The sequence below is a fragment of the Amborella trichopoda genome, chromosome 3 (genome assembly GCF_054954075.1).
Source record: "Amborella trichopoda isolate Santa Cruz 75 chromosome 3, AtrichopodaSantaCruz75HAP2 v2.0, whole genome shotgun sequence".
NCBI classification, from domain to species: Eukaryota; Viridiplantae; Streptophyta; class Magnoliopsida; order Amborellales; family Amborellaceae; genus Amborella; species Amborella trichopoda.
In genome coordinates, this window is record NC_142338.1 from 36,748,967 (window position 1) to 36,770,683 (window position 21,717).

Genomic DNA, 21,717 nt, shown 5'->3' on the forward strand with positions numbered 1-21,717 from the left:
CCCAAATGCTGTAACGATAAATCTCAATGGTACCTATGCCTCCTCTGAGAATGCCTATGGTGTCTCTTCGTGTGATCATCAATACGCTAGCTCCCATGACTTTCTCTCTCTTCATATCTTCTCTTTCTTCCAGCATTGCTATCTCTCCTCCCGCTCTCTTCCTGAATTCTCTCTCTTGTGCAGTTACTTTCTCTCTCATAGATAACCTTCCCTCTACAATACATTTGCTCTCTTCTAAAGAACTCATCTATAGTCTCCCTTTCTTTCTTGGCCTGGTTTTTCAGTCTCAGAGTTCTCAGCCATCACCGTATCAGATTCAGTGATTCTCTCCTTAGAGAAGCAGATTTCATTGGTATCCCCTGATCACTAATGACGTAATACAAAGAATTTGGTGGGGGATAAGCTCCATCAAATTGGGGAGCTTTTTTTTTTGCCATCTTTTAACATCAAGTGAGACATCCTAGATGACTGTAGGATCCTTAAAACACTGTGTTCCTAGAACTTATTAACTTCAGCCAAGTGGCTTTTCCAATGTCCAGAAGAGCCATGTAACACTTTCAGATATTTCTTTCCAGCATTCCTTGCTGGGAAAACCTTCCATTCCACTTGGGAAAGGGGTCAAGTACTGTGGTTGTGGATAACAAACATCCATGAGTCTAAATCTTTGTCTGACATTTTCGCTTTCAGGTCTATGTTGGGCTTAGGTAGGGCATCTCATCAAAGGGTATCCCAAACGCAATAATATCATGAGATCTGTTTTGAAACACATCTTTTCTCACTGCCACAAATGGTAGCCAGGAAAGCTGATCCATAGTTGTTGGAGACAAGAGCCAGAGCAGTTCGGGGAAGGTCAAACTGTCATAGGGTGGAAGCTCCCCGGGTTGGGATCCGCATCTATACATTCAACATTCAACAAATTAAGGAGCTAGATCCTAGGATACTTGGGAGCGAGATTCCATGTCATTGGGGTTGAGGTTTTGACTTGGAGGAATCTAAGCTCCACTATGCATAAAACAAAATTAGTTTCTCTTAAATTTTTTTATGCCTCTTTCTTATTACAAGCAGCCATCTCATTCTACATAGCATTGACCTCATGTTCAGAGTTTCATTTTCCTTCTTTAACTAATTTATCCCTATTTAAGCCTATTTCTTATTTTTAAAATTCCATCACCTAATTAATTTCATCCCTTCTCTTCCATCTCTTTATACAGACACGTTCATAACCACGAGCTTATCTCGCATAGTCAAACTCTCTCTTGGTATAACCTTCTAATCGTTACATGATGGTCGATCTACCTTCTTATCTTGGAAGAAGTCTATCTGGCTTTTATATAATCCACTTTTATAGGTTATTAAATCTTTTCGCTTTTTAAATTAAGTATTTATTATTGTTAGGCCGTAAGCCATAGCAAAATCTAGAATAGTCTCACCCACCTCATTTCTTTCACCAAACCCATATCCCCCATGTACTCCTTCATATCCTCTACTATACTTCCTGACATGACCATTTAAGTCCCCTCCTAAAAAGGTCCTCTCTCCATTTGGTATGTCTTGGACTAGTCCATCTATGTCCTCCTAGAATAGTCTTAATTCATCCTCTAGTCGTACTTGTGGTGCATTAGCACCAATTATGTTAGTTATCTCTGTTCCTAATAGAAGTTCAATTAATAGGAGACTATCACATATTCTCTTGACATTAACTACTCAAAAAAACTACTTTATCTTTTAAATCTTTGTCTATTGTTATGTGTAGGCCATTTTTATCGTTATCCTTTCTTGTACCAATGTTTATACCCATCTATTTCCTTAGCTTTTTCCCCTTTCCACTTAGTTTCCTGTAGACAAGCTATGTTTACTTTCCTTTGTCTCATTCCTTCTACTAACTCCATACTTTATGTGGCTAAATGAATCCTATTCTCTAGGACTAGCTTCTTTATCCGTACTCGTCCAAATGTTGCAGGAATCCTTGCTCATTTTCCACCGCAACTAGGCGATGCTTCGGCGTTTCGCTTCTGGGGAATGCCTTAGCTAACCCTTACTCGTTTCTCATTGTACTCGGTTTCGATACAGCATGTTGCTTACGGGGAATGCACTAGCATTAGCAGATAACGTAGATTAAGGATTTATGGAAAGTTTTCACAAAGTTTCACATTAGTTGCCTATCTAACACAATCCACGTCTTTTACCCGGGCTTGGGATGGGTTAAGGGAAAGCTTAAAGTCCTCACCCTTCTTAAACCATGTCAACTGATTGATATCTGAGAAGGAAATTTGCTTTCATGCTTGATTGAAGAGACGGAGTTTGATCATTGCCGTTCCTATTAAGAAATTCTCAGTCTTCCTATGATGCTGCCTTTGACCTTAGGACCTATTCTGCTGTTATTCTGTTGGTGAAAACTTACTGGAATAACCTAGAGACCCTTTGCAAAACTCACATTTCTCAAATAGGGAATTGACGAGGAACTGCTATGAGCTTCTATTTTCAGTCTAATGGTCAGTCAACTATGTGCTTTTCAGAACCAAGTCAGAAACAGTGAGTTGTTTTACTCTTTCATTTTTAAGTAGCTCCGACTTTCCATAAGAACTTCTCTATTGATATTTTTAAGTAGCTCTGACTTTCCATGAGAACTTCTCCATGATTGCTGAATAAATAGACCATCCAGTATATTCCCATTGTGGGTGTGATATTGTTTTGCTTGTTTTGGTCATAAATGCCTTCCCTTTGTTCATTATCTTGCTGTTGGCATTTGAGAATTCATGCCTTGGTCTCAAGTTATTTTGTTGCTCATTGTTTTTGAAAAGCTTTAGTTTGCATTTATATTCTTATGAAAAGTAAATCCATAAATTGTTTCATTATGATTAACTCATAAGTCCTTGTTTTATTAACATTTTACTGCTTGTATTAACTATTTTTTTCTGTCTGGGTCTGGGAACCAGTGAAGTGAGTGGTGATAGACAGGTGCAGAGCACAATGTTAGAATTGCTGAATCAGCTTGATGGTTTCAGCAGTGATGACCGGATAAAGGTTAGATTTTGGTCTTTATCCCCATAAGAAGCCCATATTTTTGGTTTTCTTTCGAGTTGGTTCTGGATTTTTTAGTCCCTTCACTCTATTAGAGCTCACTTACTTCACTCGGCTTCCTTCCTTCACTCGCTTCTAGCACACTTCCTTCACTCGCTTAGAGCGCACTTACTTCACTCGGCTTCGTTCCTAGCTTTCCCCCCTTCGGAACTAGAAGGCAAAGATAGAGACAGGAAAGAAAGCCCCCTTCAGAACCCATTTTCGATCGACGGCACATGCTATGTTTCCTGAAACCAATTGCTCTCTCAAACTTGAACTTGATGTGGAGCACGCGAGCGTGCGATATCAAGTTATTCCTGCACTGATTGGTTGACAAGGGGTTTGCCCTGCAAGTTTTTGAAAAGACTGTTGAACAATAGTAGTGGTTTTTTTTTTTTTATTCTTATATCGTAACACCTAAGAAAAATAATGCTTACCCTACTGGATTGAGACTTTTTTTTTACTGGCCTTTTACTTTTTTGATCTGGTACTGTATTGGACTAATGTAAGTTTGAGGTGCATTAATTTTTTTTAAGGGGTTCTTGCCTTTAAGGCCCGTAATTTTGGTACATAGTCTTTAAACATCATAGTCGTGCAGTCAGCTGCAAAAATAAGCTATATGATTGCTGTTCTAGGGGATGTACGTTATGTAAATGAATCTTCTTAATTTTTTTATATTTTTTGGTGGACACATAATCACATGACTATTTTAAATCTGGCAATATTTATGATGAATTTAAATTGGCTAAGATCGTGTGTATGGTTACAAGCTTATCTAATGTATCAAACTGCAATGGTCATTAGGATTTGGTGATGCATTCTCTTATATATTGACACTGTCAGAGTGGTAATATTTTACTCATTAGTCCTAGGAAAATGTCTTGCAACTGGACTCTATAACCCTCAAGTGGCCTGAAAACAGGACAAAGAAATCATGATTTGAAGGCCTGATCCAACTAGGAAAATCCATATTTTCTCAAATTTCCAGTGGCTAACATCAGAATGTAGCTTGACATATTATGATAAACTAGCTTTCTGGGAATTCATTTGTCGTGGCTCTGTAAGCCTCAGGAATTGGGATACATCTTACCATTCCAGTTAGGTAACCTTCTTAAAAGTATGCCATCTTTTTGGTTGCGCTATCTATCATTTTGTTTCTTATAATATGTCTCTATGGCAGTGGCTCCTATATTTGAAGGTTTGATTGTTCTTACATTCCCACTCCTCTCAATAGGCACTTCTCTGACGCAGCTTACAATGTGGCTACCATTGTGGCAGAAGCCTTCTTTTGCATTAAACCAACTCCTGTTCTTAAATTCCAACTCCTCTCAATAGGCACTTCTCTGACACAGCTTACAATGCAGCGACCATTGTGGCAGAAGGAGGCTTCATTGCATTAAACCAACTCCTAATATATCTGTTTGGGGATTGCTCCTATACTTGATGATTCTATTGTTCTTTAACAATTCCCACTCCTTTAAATAGGTGCTTCTCTGGTGAAGCTTACCAATGCCGCTGACACTGTGGCAGATTGAGGCTTCTCAGCATTAAACCAATTCCTAAGTGAATGCCGCACTTCATGTCGAGCCTAAAATGTAGGAATAAAAGAAGGGATTCCTTATCACATGAGGTTAGTACTTGGTGATATACATGATGCCTTACATGCATGAGAATAGTTTGTTGTCTAAAAGCACCACAATAAGAGCATCTTGGGTGCTGCTACCACCTTGCGACTGCTGTAACAACCTAAATATAAAGGGCTTATGTAAAGAAGCATAAAAATCACTCCGTACTCACCAGTACATTCTGAATAATACAACCTTCAATTTCCCCAATCATCCTATTGAGCTCATAGCTCGACTTTCTTTTATTTGCATCCATTTTGAAATGAGTAGGGCTCTATACACTTGGTCTAGAAATTTGCAGCATGTGTTTCTGTATCTCTTCTCTAGCAGCGACTTATGACTCAATCATGCTATACACCAGAATTCCTTCCAAATTCAGTTACATTACCAGCTTTGTCAGAACATTTCTCCAGGTGTGCTCCTTATAAAAAGGAGTTAAATGTTGAACAATGTACTTGATGTTCTGGCTAGAACAATGTGGCATGAATCCAATGGTATCCTTCAACTCGAGCAACACACAGAAATCTCTGTGAATTTGAAAAAGGGCTTTGTCTGAAGGCTTCTGATCATAAGATGATACTGGTATAGTTTAGGTTCTGTTTGCTACGTTTTAGGCAAAGTACCTTATTTGGAAAAAGCCAATACCGCTGTGGAACCGTCGTGTCTTTATATTAAAGAGGGCTCCAGACCCACTTCCAAAAATAATGTAGAACATTGCTTTTCAGCGGCATTTGCCATGATGTATTGATATTGTTTTGGGGTCTCTAAGCCCTTGGCATTGACTTCTCTACTCTCGGAATGCTCTTTTGAAGTGTCCCAACTTCCAAACGCCCTCTTAGTATGTCATCAAGCTAAAGATATTGTGGTCTAACTTTGGTTGGGCTATTGTAGTTTGACTGCTTTCCAACTTTTTCTGGAAGTTATTCTTTTTCCGAGCAAAGTGCGTCATCAGGAAACAACATTAGTTTTTCTTTTTATTTTTGGTTCATCTTTGAATAGCTTTTCCATTGGAGCCTTTTTTTTTTTTTTTAATTTAAAAATTTTGTTTTAAACAGTGTTCAAAACAACGGATCGGGTTGACTAGTCGGTCCTGGCCCGATCTGATTTGTCGGACTGATTCTGACTAAATCGGCCGATTAGTGCCCCGATTTTTCCTGAAAAATGTAATTTTGGTTAAAGATCCCAAAAAATCCAAAAATAAATTTTAAAAATATTGAAAATTTACTTGTATTGTTTATTTATATTGTCACATAAAAAAAGTAAAACACAAAAATATTATGGGCATAATTGGATTTTGGAAAATTTTTTTTGACACCTGAATATTTTTAAAAAAAAATATATTTGCCCTTTGAATGTATCTGGCAGATTATACCTATGATCAAATCTGTGCAGCTCTCTAGATAGTTAAAATGAATAAAATTACTTGAGTGTGGCATGTTCTTTTGTACTTGCAACAGGTACCCCTCTCCTAGGGTTCTTGCAGCTAGAAGTTTGCTTCTCTCACTCTCATACGTACAAGTGTGATTTTTGTACATGATTTTTAAAATGGATAAAGTCACACGATTGCTACCTTCATAATATTAACATCTTAAAAATAGATTATATGAATTGTTACCACAGGATTTCTACAATTATGCTTTGATTTTTATGTACAACTCAATCTTAAAAATAGGATTATATTTTTTATGTACAACTCAATCTTAAAATAGGATTATAGGTACATATGCACATTCATAATTCCAATAAATTTTACATGTGCAATTTCATTAAATCGTTAACAATATACATTATGCTCAAATAGACATAAAACTTCATGAGTGCAAGAACATCAACTAACAGACTAAATGAATTTTGTGAAATGCATTTGTGTTGTGCTTTGGTCATTTTGTGTGGAACATGTTGTAATAAATAATCACTCATTAATTGCATGTGCCACTTTTTAAAGGCATTATGTTAGAGAGCAGGTGTTTCACTTGATTTTTAGTTCATTTACCTCCAAGAGAGAAAATTATGTGACAATAATTGCTTCAGGTGCCTAAAAATATTATGGGCATAATCGGGTTTCAAAGAAAATAAATTATGGGCATAATTGAGAGCAGTGCCCACAACCTTTGTGTCTTTGTCCAGGGGTGAGAGAGAGAGAGAGAGAGAGAGAGAGAGAGAGAGAGAGAGACGTTGGGAGAGACAAGCTGCAGATGCTCCTTGCCTTGACATTGCCCTAACTTGTTGTTGCTCCTTTCCCTGACCATGGGGGGTTATAGACCCCCAAAAGCGCAAAAATCTCCATCTCAATGATGAAGATTCTTCCCAACACTGGGAAGAGAAAATGGGCAATAATAGAGCCCAAACCGATCTTTACAAGAATAGAGGGCAATGTTCAAAAGTCACACTGGAACAGTGCACAAATCAGGCGATTTTCTAATCGGTCGATTTGTGCCGAGTAGTGCCAATTAGTACTGATTAGTTCAAACAATTGGCCGATTAGTGCACTGAAAAAAATATTAGAATACATGACCGTCGGAATTGGGACAAATCGGGAGTGATCGATCCCGATTTAGTCGGTGGATTTTTTAAAAATCGGCTGATCTTTTAAACACTGGTTTTAACTAATCATGTTTCTTTGGTAGGTTGCGTGTCTGTCAACATGATTTGCATTTCTCTATTGCCAAAAGTGAAACATTGCCAAATATTTCTCTGAAAGTACCATGAGTAAATTCAGCAAGCCAGGGGGGGATTTGAGAAGCAGGTTCTTAGAAGCTTATGAGTTTTAAATGTGTTTGACATTAGAGTGCTTTTAGCTGGACGAGGAAAGATTTTGATGCTTCCATTGAGAAAACTTGCTTGAGGATTGGACAGATGGGCTCTTAGAGATTTGGAATTTGGAATAGGACCCAGTGGAAAGACTTGTCTGTGAAAGAGAATTTTGATTTTTTCCCTTAAAAATGTGTGAATTTGGAATAGGACCCAGTGGAAAGACTTGTCTGGGAAAGAGAATTTTGATTTTTTACCATTGCATGTGACTACACTGGGAGCAACTGGTCTCTTTCCTGTTAGAAAGACGTGAAAGAAACTATGCATAGAAAGGTTTGAGCGAAAGCAACTATGCATAGGATGTTCTTTCTCGAAAAAAAAACTATGCATAGGATGTTTTATGTTACTGATTGGCTTACGAAGATTTGGAGTGGCAGTGAACCATTTGGAACACTGGTCTTTTCTTGCCAAGCATTTGTTTTCTTTGCCAGGAAAGGGGGGATATGTTCTTAAAGAATACAATATGAATAGTTTTCTTTTCTTAAATCTAATCATTCCTGCTTTTGTTAGATCCTCATCACTTAGAGCACTGAGGTTCCAGACTTTGTACCCTCTTATGCATTCTTGTTTTCCACTTGGGTAGTTTTGTAACACGTAGTATTGCATAAATTGTCAGGGGCGGATACTTATCATCATTCGGAGGCACAGTCTTTTAGCTAATGACCAATTCTATTTTTCACTTGGTTACCGGGGTTATGCAAGTATGCCACCCATTGTATTACTTGAAAGAAAATTGTATACAGGTTACATGAGCATATGTCTCACTAAAGAGGGGCATGATGTCCCCCTCTGTTTTTTAATGCAAAGGAAAGATGGTGTTTCGACTTTCTAGACATTTTCTATAACAATCCTATCATATGACCAATATTGTATTGGGTTACAATGACTTCTTCTGCCCATATGGTCAATACATAACTGGTATTAGACAGTCGTTTCCTCAATCGATACCTTTCTATTCGAGACCATAGTTAAGTGGTGCCTTCACTTACTTAGTGATAGTTGGCATACTTTTAAAAACCGAACCGACCAGCAGCCGTCGAAGTGGTCCAGAAGGCCTGGCCGCATCGCCCCGGTCTAGGTGGCCAAACTAGGCGGATATCCTTGGGCGCCCCGGAACCCGCCTAGTGGTGGAAATGTGGCTCTTTGAGGGTATTTTTGGGTCAATTTTTTAATACTAAAGGGGAAAAATTGTAGGTTTTAGGTTCATTTGAAACCTAAAACCCAGTAGACCCCCCAAAAAAAAAAATTCTACTAGGCCGTCCAGGTTCTGGGCGCCCACCTAGGCGTTGGGCGGCCTAGACCCCCCCGACCGCCTAGGTGCTGCCTAGCGCTTTTGAAACACCTTATTAGTTGGGCTCTTTTATTCCTCCCTTGCTTGAGATCAATGTTCGAAAATTTGACCCCTTGACAGCCTAGACGAAAAAATTTGAAAAACGCTTAGTCGCTGTCTAGGCGAGCTTATTATGAGCCCTGTCTCTGGGTACCTGCCTTGGCGCTACTGTCAGGGGGCCTGCCTAGGCACCGCCCTGTGACACTTTGTGGACAGGCGGAGAAAAATCTTTAGTGAGGGTCAAAAAAATGTAATCCCCCGTCCCCCTAAAAAGGGGGAAAAGGGTTTTGGGGGGTATTCTAAACCCCCAAAACAAAAAACATGGCCTTTAGGGTGAGAAAACCCCTCCCAAAACCATTCTTTTGTGATTTATCGAAAGATCGATAAATTTTTTATTTTTTCGATTTCTTCCCCAAACAAAGTCAATAGTTCGTGGGTGGATTTCGAGCTTCTAGTGGTTGATTTTGAGAACTTTTGGAGACCCAATAGACGAAGTTAGCACCAACATCGATTTGATTTGATATTTTTAAAGTATTATCGTATTTGAAAGAGAGTTTTGATTTTATTTTGCTGCAACATATTATGTTATGAATCATGTGTTTTTTCTTTTACAATAGATTTTTATGTTTGTAGTTAAAATATTGATTTTTTTTGTGATTAATTGAATCTTTTATCATTTTGACGATGAAATGGAGCATATATCGTATTCTTTTATGAAAAGTTGATTCCTTTTTGTACAATGTGCCATGTTTTGATATTCTATTATTTTTGTTTTACTTTATGTGATAAATAATTGATTATGTAATATTTTAATGGGTTAAGTCATATGTGAAAGTAAAACTAAGGTCTTATATATTTAGTTATTCATTTAAGTCTTAAAATAAATTAATAGTTAATGACTTAATTCTTTAATCTTATGTATTTTACCGGGTTGTTGATATGGTGATTGATTCTAATTCACATTGATTGATACTCGATCAATTATTATTCATTGAGGATAATGACTTGTAGTGCATCAAGTAAGCCAACTGATCCAGGTTGGAAGTATGGAACTTGTCCAAATCCTCTTAACAAGAATATGATCGAGTGCAAGTTTTGCAAAAATTGTTATAATGCTGGCATCGACAGATTGAAAAAAGCATTTAGCCGACATCAAAGGGGATGTGGCGTCATGCACTCTAGTGCCTGCTGAGGTAAGGAGAGAGATGCTAGGGAACTTGGAGGGGGTAAAAGCCAAGAAACATGAGGTAAGAATAACACGAGATGAACTTGTAAGGGCTGTAGATGTTCTTGGAGTTCGAAGCGAGAAAGAAGACATGTATACTAAGGTTGGTTCTTCTAGTAGGCCAAGAACAAGAGGTCCTATGGATGCTTTCTTGCCCCGCCCTAATCCTGAGGTACTACCACGAGAATGGGGTCAAACAACTTTAGGGACCCATTTTAGGTAGGACGAAAGAGAAAGGGTCATCCAATATGTGGGGAGGTGGATGTTCCAAGCAGGTTTTTTTGTTTATGCTGCTAACTTGAGTAGCTTCTAGTTAGGGCCAGTTTGGGCTAGGGTTGAGGGCTTCAACAGCTTATGACCTTAAAGGGCCAATACTCAGGAAAGAAGTGGAGCTAATGAATAACTTTTTTAAGATCCACACTTATGCGTGGGGTGTATATGGTTGTACAATAATGATCGATGGCTGGAATGATAAGAGGTACATAAGCATCATGAATTTGATGGTGAATTGTTCCATTAGGGAAAATGTTCAAGAGGTCTATTGATGCTTCAGACAAGTTCCATGATGCAGAGTTCATTTTTAATTTGGTGGACCAATGTATAGAGGAGATAGGGGGGTAAAGTGGTCCAAGTTGTGATTGATATGTATTCGGCTACTATGGTGGCTGATAGATTATTAATGGACATGGGGTCACGTATTTTTTGGGCCCGTTGTGTAGTACACTGCATAAACCTTATGCTTGAGGCCATTGATAAGAGGAAGACGTTCATGACAACCATCGAAAAGGCAAAGAAAGTCATAGTTTAGTTGTACAATCACGCTCAGGAATACATTTTAGTATTATACTAGTTTCTTGCGAACAGAGACTTGGTGTGGCCTGAGGCGACTAGATTTGCCACCTCGTACTTGTCCTTACAATATTTATTTGAGTACAAGGAAAGATTGAGGTCCATGTTTGTGTCTAAGGATTGGACCAAGTCCAAGTGATCTAAGAAAGCTGATGGAAGAGTTTTTATGGACATTATCATGGACTCAAGATTTTGGATCAAGTTCTAGTACGTCTTGTTACTCTTTCTCCCTATCAAGATGGTTGATGCTGAGAAGAAACCTGTTATGTGGCATATCTAAAAAGCCATGCAGGATGCAAAGGAAGAAATCAAGAGCTCTTTGGGGGATGACAAGAGGTCTGGGGAGTTTTTGAAGATTATGAAGACAACTGGAACTCCCAGCTTGAGAGGCCCCTACACTTAGCAGGATACTACCTTAACCTTGCTCACTTTTACACTAATGCTGGCAGGCCCGAGTTCATGGATGCTTTCAACCAGTGCAATGTGAAGCTCAACGCTGATCCTGAAGTGCAAGATAAGGCAATGATGAAGTTAGATTGTATATGCTTGCTACTGGATCTCTAGGTAAGGAGGTGGCAGTCAAGCAAAAGTCCAAGATCCCTCCTGGTAATTTTAGAACTTCCTTAGTTTGATTTTATAATTTGAGTATTTGATTTCAATTACCCAGATGGCCATATGCCTAATTTACTAAATTACTACAATTACAATTTTACATTTACCTGGTACAGGTGCATGGTGGATGGGCCATGGTGGAAGCCCCCCTCATTTGAGGCAGATGGCCATGAAAATACTAAATATGACTTGCAGCTCTTCTGGATGTGAGCCCAACGTCAGCGCCTTTGCAATGGTAATATTACTTATTAAGTTAATGTCATACATCCTTAGTAGACTAGTTAATACTTAGTAAGTTAGTAACTAAGTGGGTTTTTTTTCTATTAGGTGCATACATACCTAGTAGACTAGCTAGTACTTAGTAAGTTAGTTACCGAGTGATTTTTTTTTTCTATTGGGCGCATACATACTTAATAGACTAGTTAATACTTAATAAGATAGTAACTAAGTGAGTTTTTTTTTTTCTATTAGGTGCATACAAAGAAGAGAAACATATTAGAGAAAAGACAACTGAACGACCTAGTCTTTGTTCAATATAATCAAAAGTTGCAAGAGCGTCATCCACAGCTCGAGCACGATCAAAGGGAGGCTATTGAAGCTTTTGGTATTGATGACGCATGTGAGTGGCTGGTCGATGCCAGTGATGATGAGGTTTTCCTTGGAGAGGGCTTGATCTGGGGCTAGGTTCGTCAGGCTGCTAGGACAGCAATGCCCCCTGCGTATGACTTGGGCTCAAACTCAAAGCCAAAGGAAGGGGAAGGAGAAGACCTAGCAAAGGAAGGCAGTGATCAAGAAGAGGAAGTGGGTGATGACATCAAGAGAGGATGATGAAGAGGAAGAAGTAGATTCAGAGGAGATGAGGGATGACACTCAATATGTTGAGGAGGGCGATGACTTTGATGATGATGGCATGGCAACATTATCATCAAATGCTCCTCATGATCCAATTGAACACCCTGCATGGTACCCATAGAGTTGTGCCAAATGCCATAGAGTTGTTTGGTTGATGACTTGATGTATTTGTCTTTTGATTTTGCCTTGTTGAGTTTGTGTATCATTTCTAGTCTAAACTTCTAGTTTCCTACAATAACATTTGGGATTTCAAGCATTTTAATGCCTTACAACTTACAAGTTACAAACTTACAAGAGAGTTGTATCATTCGTAAATCTGTTATGTAATTGTAGTATTATATTGTATTTGTACTATTTTGTTTTCGTCTATTTCACGATCACGATGAGTTTGGGGCTCTAAAATTGCCCTAAAAACTCCCTTAGGCTTTAAACCAAGACCTAAGAACTCTCCTGTTTTTTTTGTTTGGGGTGGGGTTGGAGGGGTTGTCTCAATTTTGGTGAGGGCACCTTGTCTCTAGGCGGACGCATTGGCGGCTAGGCACCCAAACTTCCTAGGCGGCCGAATCTGTATTTTTGAACATTGCTTGAGATCTGTGGTGCTTATGCGCGGGAACTAGGATATTCTTCAATACCCGGTGGCCCATCTCATGCTACCAAGCCTGTGATTAGTCTTCTGAGCTGGCCTGGTGGTTGTTGGGGTACATGGTGTGCTACGTGGATAGGTGGTGTTCTGGTGGGCCTCACACTGTCACTGAGTTGTGTGAGCTGGCTACTCTTAGGTGATTGTTTTTTTAATTGGATTAATGTTGGGGTTGAGCTGTATCCTTGGGGAAGGTTGTTGTTCAACCCAATGTTGGTTTGATCTTGATCTTGCTTCTCAATGCTCTCATCTCTTTGGGTGGGGCTTCTGTGCATATTGGCAAGTGAATTATCAGCGGATGGAAGGGTATGTCTTTGTCTCAGCCTTGGAAGATTTTGGCCTGGGATGCATTGTAGACTTTGAATGTACAACCATTTGTGTTGGTTTACAAGGGAGAATTTATTTTATTTGTTTTCATTTGTTTGGTGGGGTTCAAATGACAAGCTTGGGTACAAGACTGGGGGCGCCCAACCATTAGGCTGGAGTCGGTAACCTAGCAATAGCAATTTTCTCAGAATCGGAAGGCTCAATTTGTTAACCTGTTCCAACTGATCCACCAGCTGGTTGCGGTGGTATCTGAGTAGCAGTAGTCTCTGGCACAAAGTGGCTTGAGCAGATTTACTGATGAAACTAGTTCACCTAATATGCAACATTTTAATTCAGTTTATCATCCAAAATTTGTATTGTTCATTATCATGTTTGCTGAGATTTTTGAAAAAATTGTTTACCGTTGCCAGTAAACATATTTATTTTCCATCAATTTTCTTAAGAGGGAGTCATTAACTACTTGGAGATTGTGAATTGGTTTTCATTGGTTTTGTATTGATTCATATGGCTATTCAAAGAGTGGCAACAATATAACGAAGTTCATCTTTTTGGGCCATTTGACAAGAGCTTAGCATTTCTTTTTTTTGATAATATTTAGATAGAATTTATCTGGTTTATTATCTTTCTGGTTTGCGCTCAACATTCCTAGGCAATGTGGATTTTTTTGTAGGTCATAGCGGCAACCAATCGAGTAGATATTCTCGACCCGGCTCTTATGCGTTCGGGTCGTGTAGATCGCAAGATAGAGTTCCCTCACCCAACTGAAGAAGCAAGGGTGAAAATCTTGCAGGTGTGTGGCTATTTAGCATTAGTTTATTAGGGAAAACATCACTTTTGCCACCCAAGTTTCTGCATACCCAAAAATGTACAACCAATTTTTTGGCAAACCATAAAACTGCCACCTAAGTGCAATTTTCCTGCGTAAATGTCAACTGCCACCTAAGTTCACATTTTACTGTATAAAGCCACATTGTTGGCTTTTCTAATCATTTAGTTTCTTAAATTTTCTTCCCTCTTTACAAACCCAATACAATAATGTACTTCCCTTTCCCAAATCTTTATCTCTCACTACGCGAAATCATGAAAGCCAAATCCTTTATCTCTCACTACGCGAAATCATGAAAGCCAAATCCTTTATCTCTCACTACGCGAAATCATGAAAACCAAATCCTTCTGTCTACCCAAGCTTAGACAAAAACTTCTCTGTAAAATTTCTCTCTACCCAAATGTTTTATCTCTCTCCTCAAATAAAAAAAATCCTATGCTTTATGCAAACTTAAAGAGATTCTCTCTCATCTCTCTTTGGAACCCAAGACTTAAAGCTCACTTTCTCTACCGAACAGCAAACCATTGACTCTAGAGGGAGGGAGGGAGGGAGGGAGGGAGTGTTTTTGGTTGTTTGGTTTGAGAAAAGAGAGGGCTTTTTGGGGGATTATAATTTCTTTTTAAAAAATGGCATCAGTGAAAGGAAAAACTTTAGTTGCAATTTTGGGAGAGGTAAAATATTGAGTATATTCACAAATAAAAAAAAAGAAAACAAAGAAAGAGAGAAAGGTAAAATATTGAGGTTTTTCCTAGTTCTGTTTCTCCAAAAAAAATATAAAGCTTTTATCCTCTAAATTATTTGTCTGGTTATGTTTGTTTCTATTTGTGGTTTGGGTAGTAGTCTTCTTAAACATTACATCGCTGCAGATACATTTGAAGAAAATGAATGTTCATCCTGATGTGAATTTTGAAGAGCTCGCACGTTTTGCTGATGATTTTAATGGGGCACAGTTGAAAGCTGTTTGTGTTGAAGCTGGCATGCTGGTATTGCGACGTAACGCAACTGAGGTTCTACTCTGTCATCTATGATATCCTTTATTTTATGCATTGCACTGCCATTTAAATTATGAACAGGTTTGCATGACTATTTGGCTGCTGCAATTTTTTCTATTCTGTTAGAAAATACTCTAGTGTGAGAACTAAATGGTTTTTTTTTTCTTCTTGAGCCCTGAACTTTTATACGAATATCTCTTAGGGATTAGTGTAAAATTGATTCAGGTTATCCATGAAGATTTCAATGAAGGGATTATTCAAGTTCAGGCTAAGAAGAAGGCGAGCCTAAATTACTATGCATAGTGTAGATATAATGTTTTCATTGTAATGCTGAGTCTGAGAGAGCATCTTTTCTCTCCTCATTTCCTCTCAAGTCATTGTATTTGTGCTGTTGAATAAAAAATTTGAAAAATAGCTGTGTGGTCCCTATGCTGAGGGCTGTCCCCACTAAACCAAAGAAAAAAAGAATTGAGGAACTCCTCTTGTGTTCCTTTTGGCATTTGACCTTGCAACTAGTTATGATAGGTGCTGGTTACAGACAATGGTTGGGCATAAAGTGAAAATTGTAGTACGTGATTTTCTTCTGGACGTTCTACCTTAGGCACCTGAGCCCCTGAATTACAGGCATGTTTTCAATCCCCTTGCACCCCTGCACATGTGGACACATATATTGTGCCGGGCCACATGAATCTATGAAAAGGTTAACAGAAATTCGTATCAGTAGTGACTAATCATTGAATATAATTGATCTTTTTAATGTAATATAATTGGTCTTTTGAAAATGTATTTTTTTTTTGGTTAAAGTTGTTTTAAAAATGTATGATGATATGGAACATACGTTCATTGATAAGATATTCTTTACTTAGGATTTTTTATGGTTATTAATGGTATTTCTCTATTGTAAAGAAGTTTTGATATGATGTTGCCTGAGCCGATTGAACCAAACCGGTCAATCGATTTGAGTGAAGAGGCAGGCTATCAGCACCACCCAGTGCAACATCTCTAATTGTTTATGAGCTTGTTTTTTTCTTTTTTTTTGTTGGGGAATTATTGTGAGTTTGTTAATTGAGACTACGAATGGAATGAAGCAGGGCATTCACTTGTTTGAAGGATGAGAAACAATGGGTTGGAAAAAAAAAACATGAGGGTTGATGGAAGGGCTGTACGACTGTGTGCCATCCTATGCTTGTGGGCATCTATGCTTGCAGATTCATTTCTGCATTGTATGCACTCGCTCCCTTTTCAAAATTCAATTCTGGGTCCAATTCGTTTTCTTTTTTTGGCTGCTTTTGGCAAGTTTGGGGATGGCCTGGATTTTCTGTTTTCGACTTTCATAGAAAAATCACATACAATTATGAAGAAATGACAGATGAAGAGCACAATCAACTTATAGTTTTAATCCTTGTTTGTTTGTTCCTTTTTTTTTTTCTCCAGCCAATAAGAATGTACACGATCCTTGTGACAAGAAGCCACTCTTTTTTGTGATATGGAGAAGTGTTAGAACAATGACAAACTGAATTTGAAAACGTATGCATTTAGGAACTGTTTGCATATGAAATCTGCATTACGCATGCTTGCTCTCCCATACAAAAGTTGTTTACCGCATAATAGCCCGTTCCATATAAAACAACTCATAGCAAGAGGTGTATAGTAACTTCCCGTGAAAACAATTTTCAGTGGACCTGATTTTTTAACATTAAGTTAACCCTGTCCTTCTCAATCCCTCACGCAGATAGTGTGTGTATCCTAAGGCTGGCAATGAGCGGGTAGCCTGATCCGGCCCTAAAAAAACCGGGTCTCAAAAATGTAGCCCGAGAGCCGGGCCAGCCGATCACGGCTCGAGGACTAGGTGTGGCTGAGCTTGTGCCAGGGCCAGAAGGACCGGCTAGACCCAACTCGGTCCGATCCCTTTTCTCTTTATTTTTAATTTTATTATTATTATTTCTTTGTTTGTAGTTGGCCCAACCTATCCTAATAGGGGTACCGCATCCTCGGCCCGGTTTAGGCCATACAGGGCTTTGCCTGGCTTTATGGGGACCATGCCAGGCTAGGGCTAGGGCTGGAGTGGCCCCGCCTGTTGCATCTCTGTGCTCTTCTCTCTCAAGCCCAGACATATGAAATCGATTACAGTGTTTTCCAGACATGTTTACGAAAAACATGTTTGAGAATCTTTCCTGCAAACTGGTTTTACATACGTAAACACCCGTGTCATGTGAATCAAATGTACTCTTAACTTCACGCTGTCTCTTGCGGTGTGATGGGATAACCTCAAATAGTCTCACTACCATCGTGTGCCGAGCCAGATTTAGGTTGAGGCATTCTGCCATATTGTTTCAGCTTGGTGACGATGCATGCATCTTGCAATGTAAAAACGTGGGCTTTCCATCATAATTACTCTGCACGATCGTTTCCACTGGCTTATACTGGGTGTACTTCCCTTTCTATGTTGTAAAAGCGTTTGAGGAATTCTTCTTGCCCGCCTAGAAGTTATCAAGGTTGCCGAGTCACCATTTGAAAGCAGCTCCCGAGAGATCCCACAAATTGCCCAAGTAATTAGTAGTCATTGCTAGCCATACCTCCACAAGCAGACACAAAATGAGCAACATGCTGCTACGGGGAAATTGTGCCATGGTATTTGCGAAAATCAGGTCTTTGATAACTCGGGGGAAATGGGGTTTGATCAAAAATAGCTGGGTAGGGTTTTTGACAAGGTCGGCTCTTCGACACTTGAAATTTGCAGTTTTCTCGACTCTTCTGATAACATGGCCCTCACCAGATTTGCATCCACACAATAAGTCGATGAAGCGGGGACTATATGTGAGGGAGGGGAGGGTTGGGAAGATGGTGCCCTTGGAGCTACAACTTGGTTGCCTGGTATGGTGGCTGGTTTGGTGTGTTTGCTAAACATTTCTAGCCTCGGAGGCCACCATAAACACTTTCTATCATGGCATCCTTCACATGTATTCTTGCTTTTAACTGCTCCATCATGGCTTTGAGTTGTGCCCTCTAATCGTCAAGGGGCTCCATAACTTGATTCACGATCATGACACTAAACGGTGGATGTGGCTACATGCTACGTTTGGTTCCTTGACCATCGGGGAGCAACGGGCTCATAGGGGCCTCAGAGTTGGCACCATGGAAGGGGGAGGCTCCACCCATAGCCATGGATTCTTGTTGGCTTGGATCACTAGAGATTTTTCTTTTTGGGTAAGTCAGTGGATGAGAAGGCCCCCTATCCGTTTTTCATTAATAGAGATATAAAAATACAACTCATATTTTTACAATCCTGTAGTACGGTAATTGTGCCAAATCATGAAATAAAGAGAGATAAATCAAATCTGGCGATCTAGAACGCTAAACTGTAGCATCAGAGAAGGTCGAAGCTTTCTTGGCAAGTTTATAAGCCACCATGTTGGCTTTTTGATATATGTGGAAAATGAACCACATACGATTTGCAAGTCTACGTCTGCATTGGACTGCTACTGTGTGAAGAGCCCAAGGGGCTCTACAACGAGCTCGAATAATATTGGCTAGAAAAGAAGAGTCACTTTCAATCTGTAAAGGGAAACAATTTGAATGAATGGCCAGGTCAATGTCCTCTTTAAGAGCAAAAAATTCTATAGTTGTTGAATGCGATACCAAAAGGTGTGGCCAAAGCAGCAATAAAGTCACCATCCCCATTTCTGATGACAGCACTACCGCCTACTAGCCCTCGGTTTTGAAAATATCCTCCGTCAATATTTGGCTTAAAATGGTTTGGATGATGAAAATACGGATGAGGGACTTAGATTTTGTTGGAGCCATGTGATATGTAAATTGCCAATTATTGTTTTTTTTTTTTTATATATATGGAAGGCCCAAAAGCATTTGCTAACTCACAAATATGAGAGGTGATCCTTCTTATCAATTGTTTTCTACTTGATATCGTCATCTGAAAAATTCTATGGTTGCACTCCTTCTATAAAAACCACACTGTAGTGAAAAAGACAAACATCCATATATTGAGAAGACCATCTAACTTAAACCTAAAAGCAATCCAATTCGTAAGCATGGTTGAAATGGATATGGTTGGAATGAATCATTTGCCACACCTGCATGCAACTGATCTCCAAATACCCTGTGAGAAAACATAATAAAACAATAGATGACAAGTGCTGTCATCATCATTTTTATAGAAAGGGCGTACAAATGCCAAGGTGATCCAACACTGCTGCAAAAGGTGGGAAGTCGATTATAGAGGGCCAACCATGAAAATCACTTTGCTCGAGGGTGGCATTTAGACGATCATAATGCTCTAGATATAGCTTGAGAAGACATCTTTTGTAAAATAAATCCCATGTTTCCTTTAAAGCCCATTGGAAGAATGGATCCACACTAAGAAATCACTCTTTGGCTGCAATAGAATGGTAAAGGCCATCACCTCGGACCACTAGACATCTATGGTTGAGTTCGGTTTTCACCATTGGATCAATTGCTTCTATTATGACGCCATCAATGACCGCCACTAGGCATTTTCCCAGCTATGCTTCGTCTTTTGTTGATTTCCTCATTCTTGAAGGAGAATTTGAAGCTTAAAAAGTAGGGAGCCTTCATATAAATGGTCCCGCAAATGGAGAATGTGGAGCTTTCAATTACATACTAGGCATCAGAATTGGAGTTGGTCTGTTCCTTACTTCACTTTTACATGGCCGAGATCATTTCCTCACATGAAAGTCGAGAACTTATCTTATTTGGTGCGACAACTCAGGGAGCTTCTTCTTTGAGGCAAAATTTGGATGATTTCTCTGCTAGGCAACTAGCCAGAAAGTAAATGAAAATAAAAGTAATGTTATATTCTTTGGTGTCCTTGATCATGTGAAAACTCAGATTGTGAGTCTCTTTCAGTTTGCATAGGTGATTTACCTGTGAGGTATCTGGGGTTACCTTTATTTCATGGTTTCTTGAGGGATGCGCACTGTCAAAGTCTAATAGGTAAAATTTTCTGCAAGATTGGCTTGTGGCAAGCTTTATCCCTTTCATTTCCAGGTTGGCTACAATTGCTCAAGTATGTTCCAAGTGCTTTAGCTATTTACTGGATGCTCTCATTCACCCTACCAAGGTGTACTTCTAACAATCATTGAGAGGTTATAACGTAATTTCCTTTGGGCAGGGACTACTGATAATAGTCGAGTGCATCTGATAAATTGGAATACTTTATGCCTGAAACGAGAAGAGGGGAGATTGGGAATTTGTCATGTTCTTGACTTTAATTTGACAAGTATGATGAAATTAGCATGGAGAATTATATCCAATCCATCAACCCTTTTGGCAAAATGTTTCAAGCACATGGATTTCCATGACACCTTAATTTGGCACGCTAGATCAAGAATTTTCTCGCATGCATGGAGAAGTATAGTCTTGGGCATACAATCAAATGTTAGGTAGCTGGCTGGTAATGGAAATAATATTGATTTCTAGAATGCCCCATGGTTATGAGAACAATTCTTAATAGAGAAATATGGCATAGATTATATTGTGGGTATTGGATCTTCGAACATAACTAAAGTGTCATATTTTCTGGATGATGATCCTATTAAGTGGATTCTTCCTTCATCCTTTGCAGGTCCTCTCTATTAGGAGATACTCTCTTATGCCATGCCTATTCGTCCACTTGAGGACCAACTTATTTGGATTCATGCTGCGAATAGCCACTTCTCAGTTAAAAGAGCTTGGGAGTATATCAGAAGGGATGAACCAGTTAGAGCCGTCTTCAAAGTCGTATGGTCGATGCCATCTCTCCCTAGGACAAAGTGGTTTACCTGGCTAGCCTTGTATTCTAGGTTACCAACCTCTTTGCTCTTTCAAACGTGGGGTTCAGTTTTGGTCTCCATCTGCCCCTTTTGTTCCAAGGAAGAGGAGTTCTCAGATCATATCATGGTGCAATGCTCATATTCGAAACTTATCTGGAGATCCATTTTGAATATAGATTCGGGAAGTGTTTCCCCCTCGAGCATACCGCAATGACCCTAATGGTCAAATGGGTTAAATTTTGATTCTGATCCATATGTATGCAATTTGTATGGAATTGTGTATTTTCTATTACTATTTAGTGCATTTGGATGGAACGAAATTCTCGAGTATATGGTGGAGGTAATACGTCCAGGGAATTTCTATTAAGGCGCATTTTTCATTTGGTTGGATCGTTGGCAAAAGTAAAATATTGGGCCTTTTATTCTTCTGAATTTAATATAGCTTCCAACTTTAAGGCACTTTGGAATTTAGCATCTATTCGAGTTGATATTCAGGTGGCGTGGCTACCTCCTCCTTTAGGATATTTCAAGCTTAACATCAATGGGGCCTTAAGCAGAATTCAGGTAGTTCTGGTTGTGAGGGTATTATCAAGAGGGATGTAGGTAGTTTTATTGCGGCCTTTACAGCCCCTTTGGGTACCAATTCTAATAACACAACTGAATTCTATGCACTTGAGAGGGGTATTTCATTGGCGATGGAACAAAATTGTGTACCTCTTGTCATTGAGAGTGACTCTAAACTCCTTGTTGACTCCTTGAATCGGTGTTACAGGCCTCCT

General features: G+C 39.1%; 1 protein-coding gene across 17 annotated transcripts in view; it reads left to right on the forward strand.

The window, feature by feature from the left end:
• LOC18422504 (26S proteasome regulatory subunit 6A homolog) overlaps positions 1-16,632 on the forward strand; it is a 36,708-nt gene extending 20,076 nt beyond the window's left edge. For 6 of the 17 annotated variants that reach the window (XR_016052456.1, XM_088862498.1, XM_088862500.1 and 3 more), the window contains 4 exons: positions 2,937-3,024; positions 14,002-14,121; positions 15,024-15,164; positions 15,375-16,054. Coding sequence is in view for 13 of the 17 variants with exons in the window: in XM_088862498.1 (XP_088718624.1) it covers positions 2,937-3,024; positions 14,002-14,121; positions 15,024-15,164; positions 15,375-15,452 (427 nt within the window). In the remaining 4 variants the exon portion in view is untranslated. Of the gene's footprint in view, positions 1-2,936; positions 3,025-11,298; positions 11,507-11,628; positions 11,748-11,983; positions 12,476-14,001; positions 14,122-15,023; positions 15,165-15,374; positions 16,055-16,240 lie in introns of those variants that run through there. The other 11 variants (XM_088862502.1, XM_088862504.1, XM_088862506.1 and 8 more) reach the window with 8 other exon arrangements.
• The last annotated feature ends 5,085 nt before the right edge of the window (positions 16,633-21,717 follow it).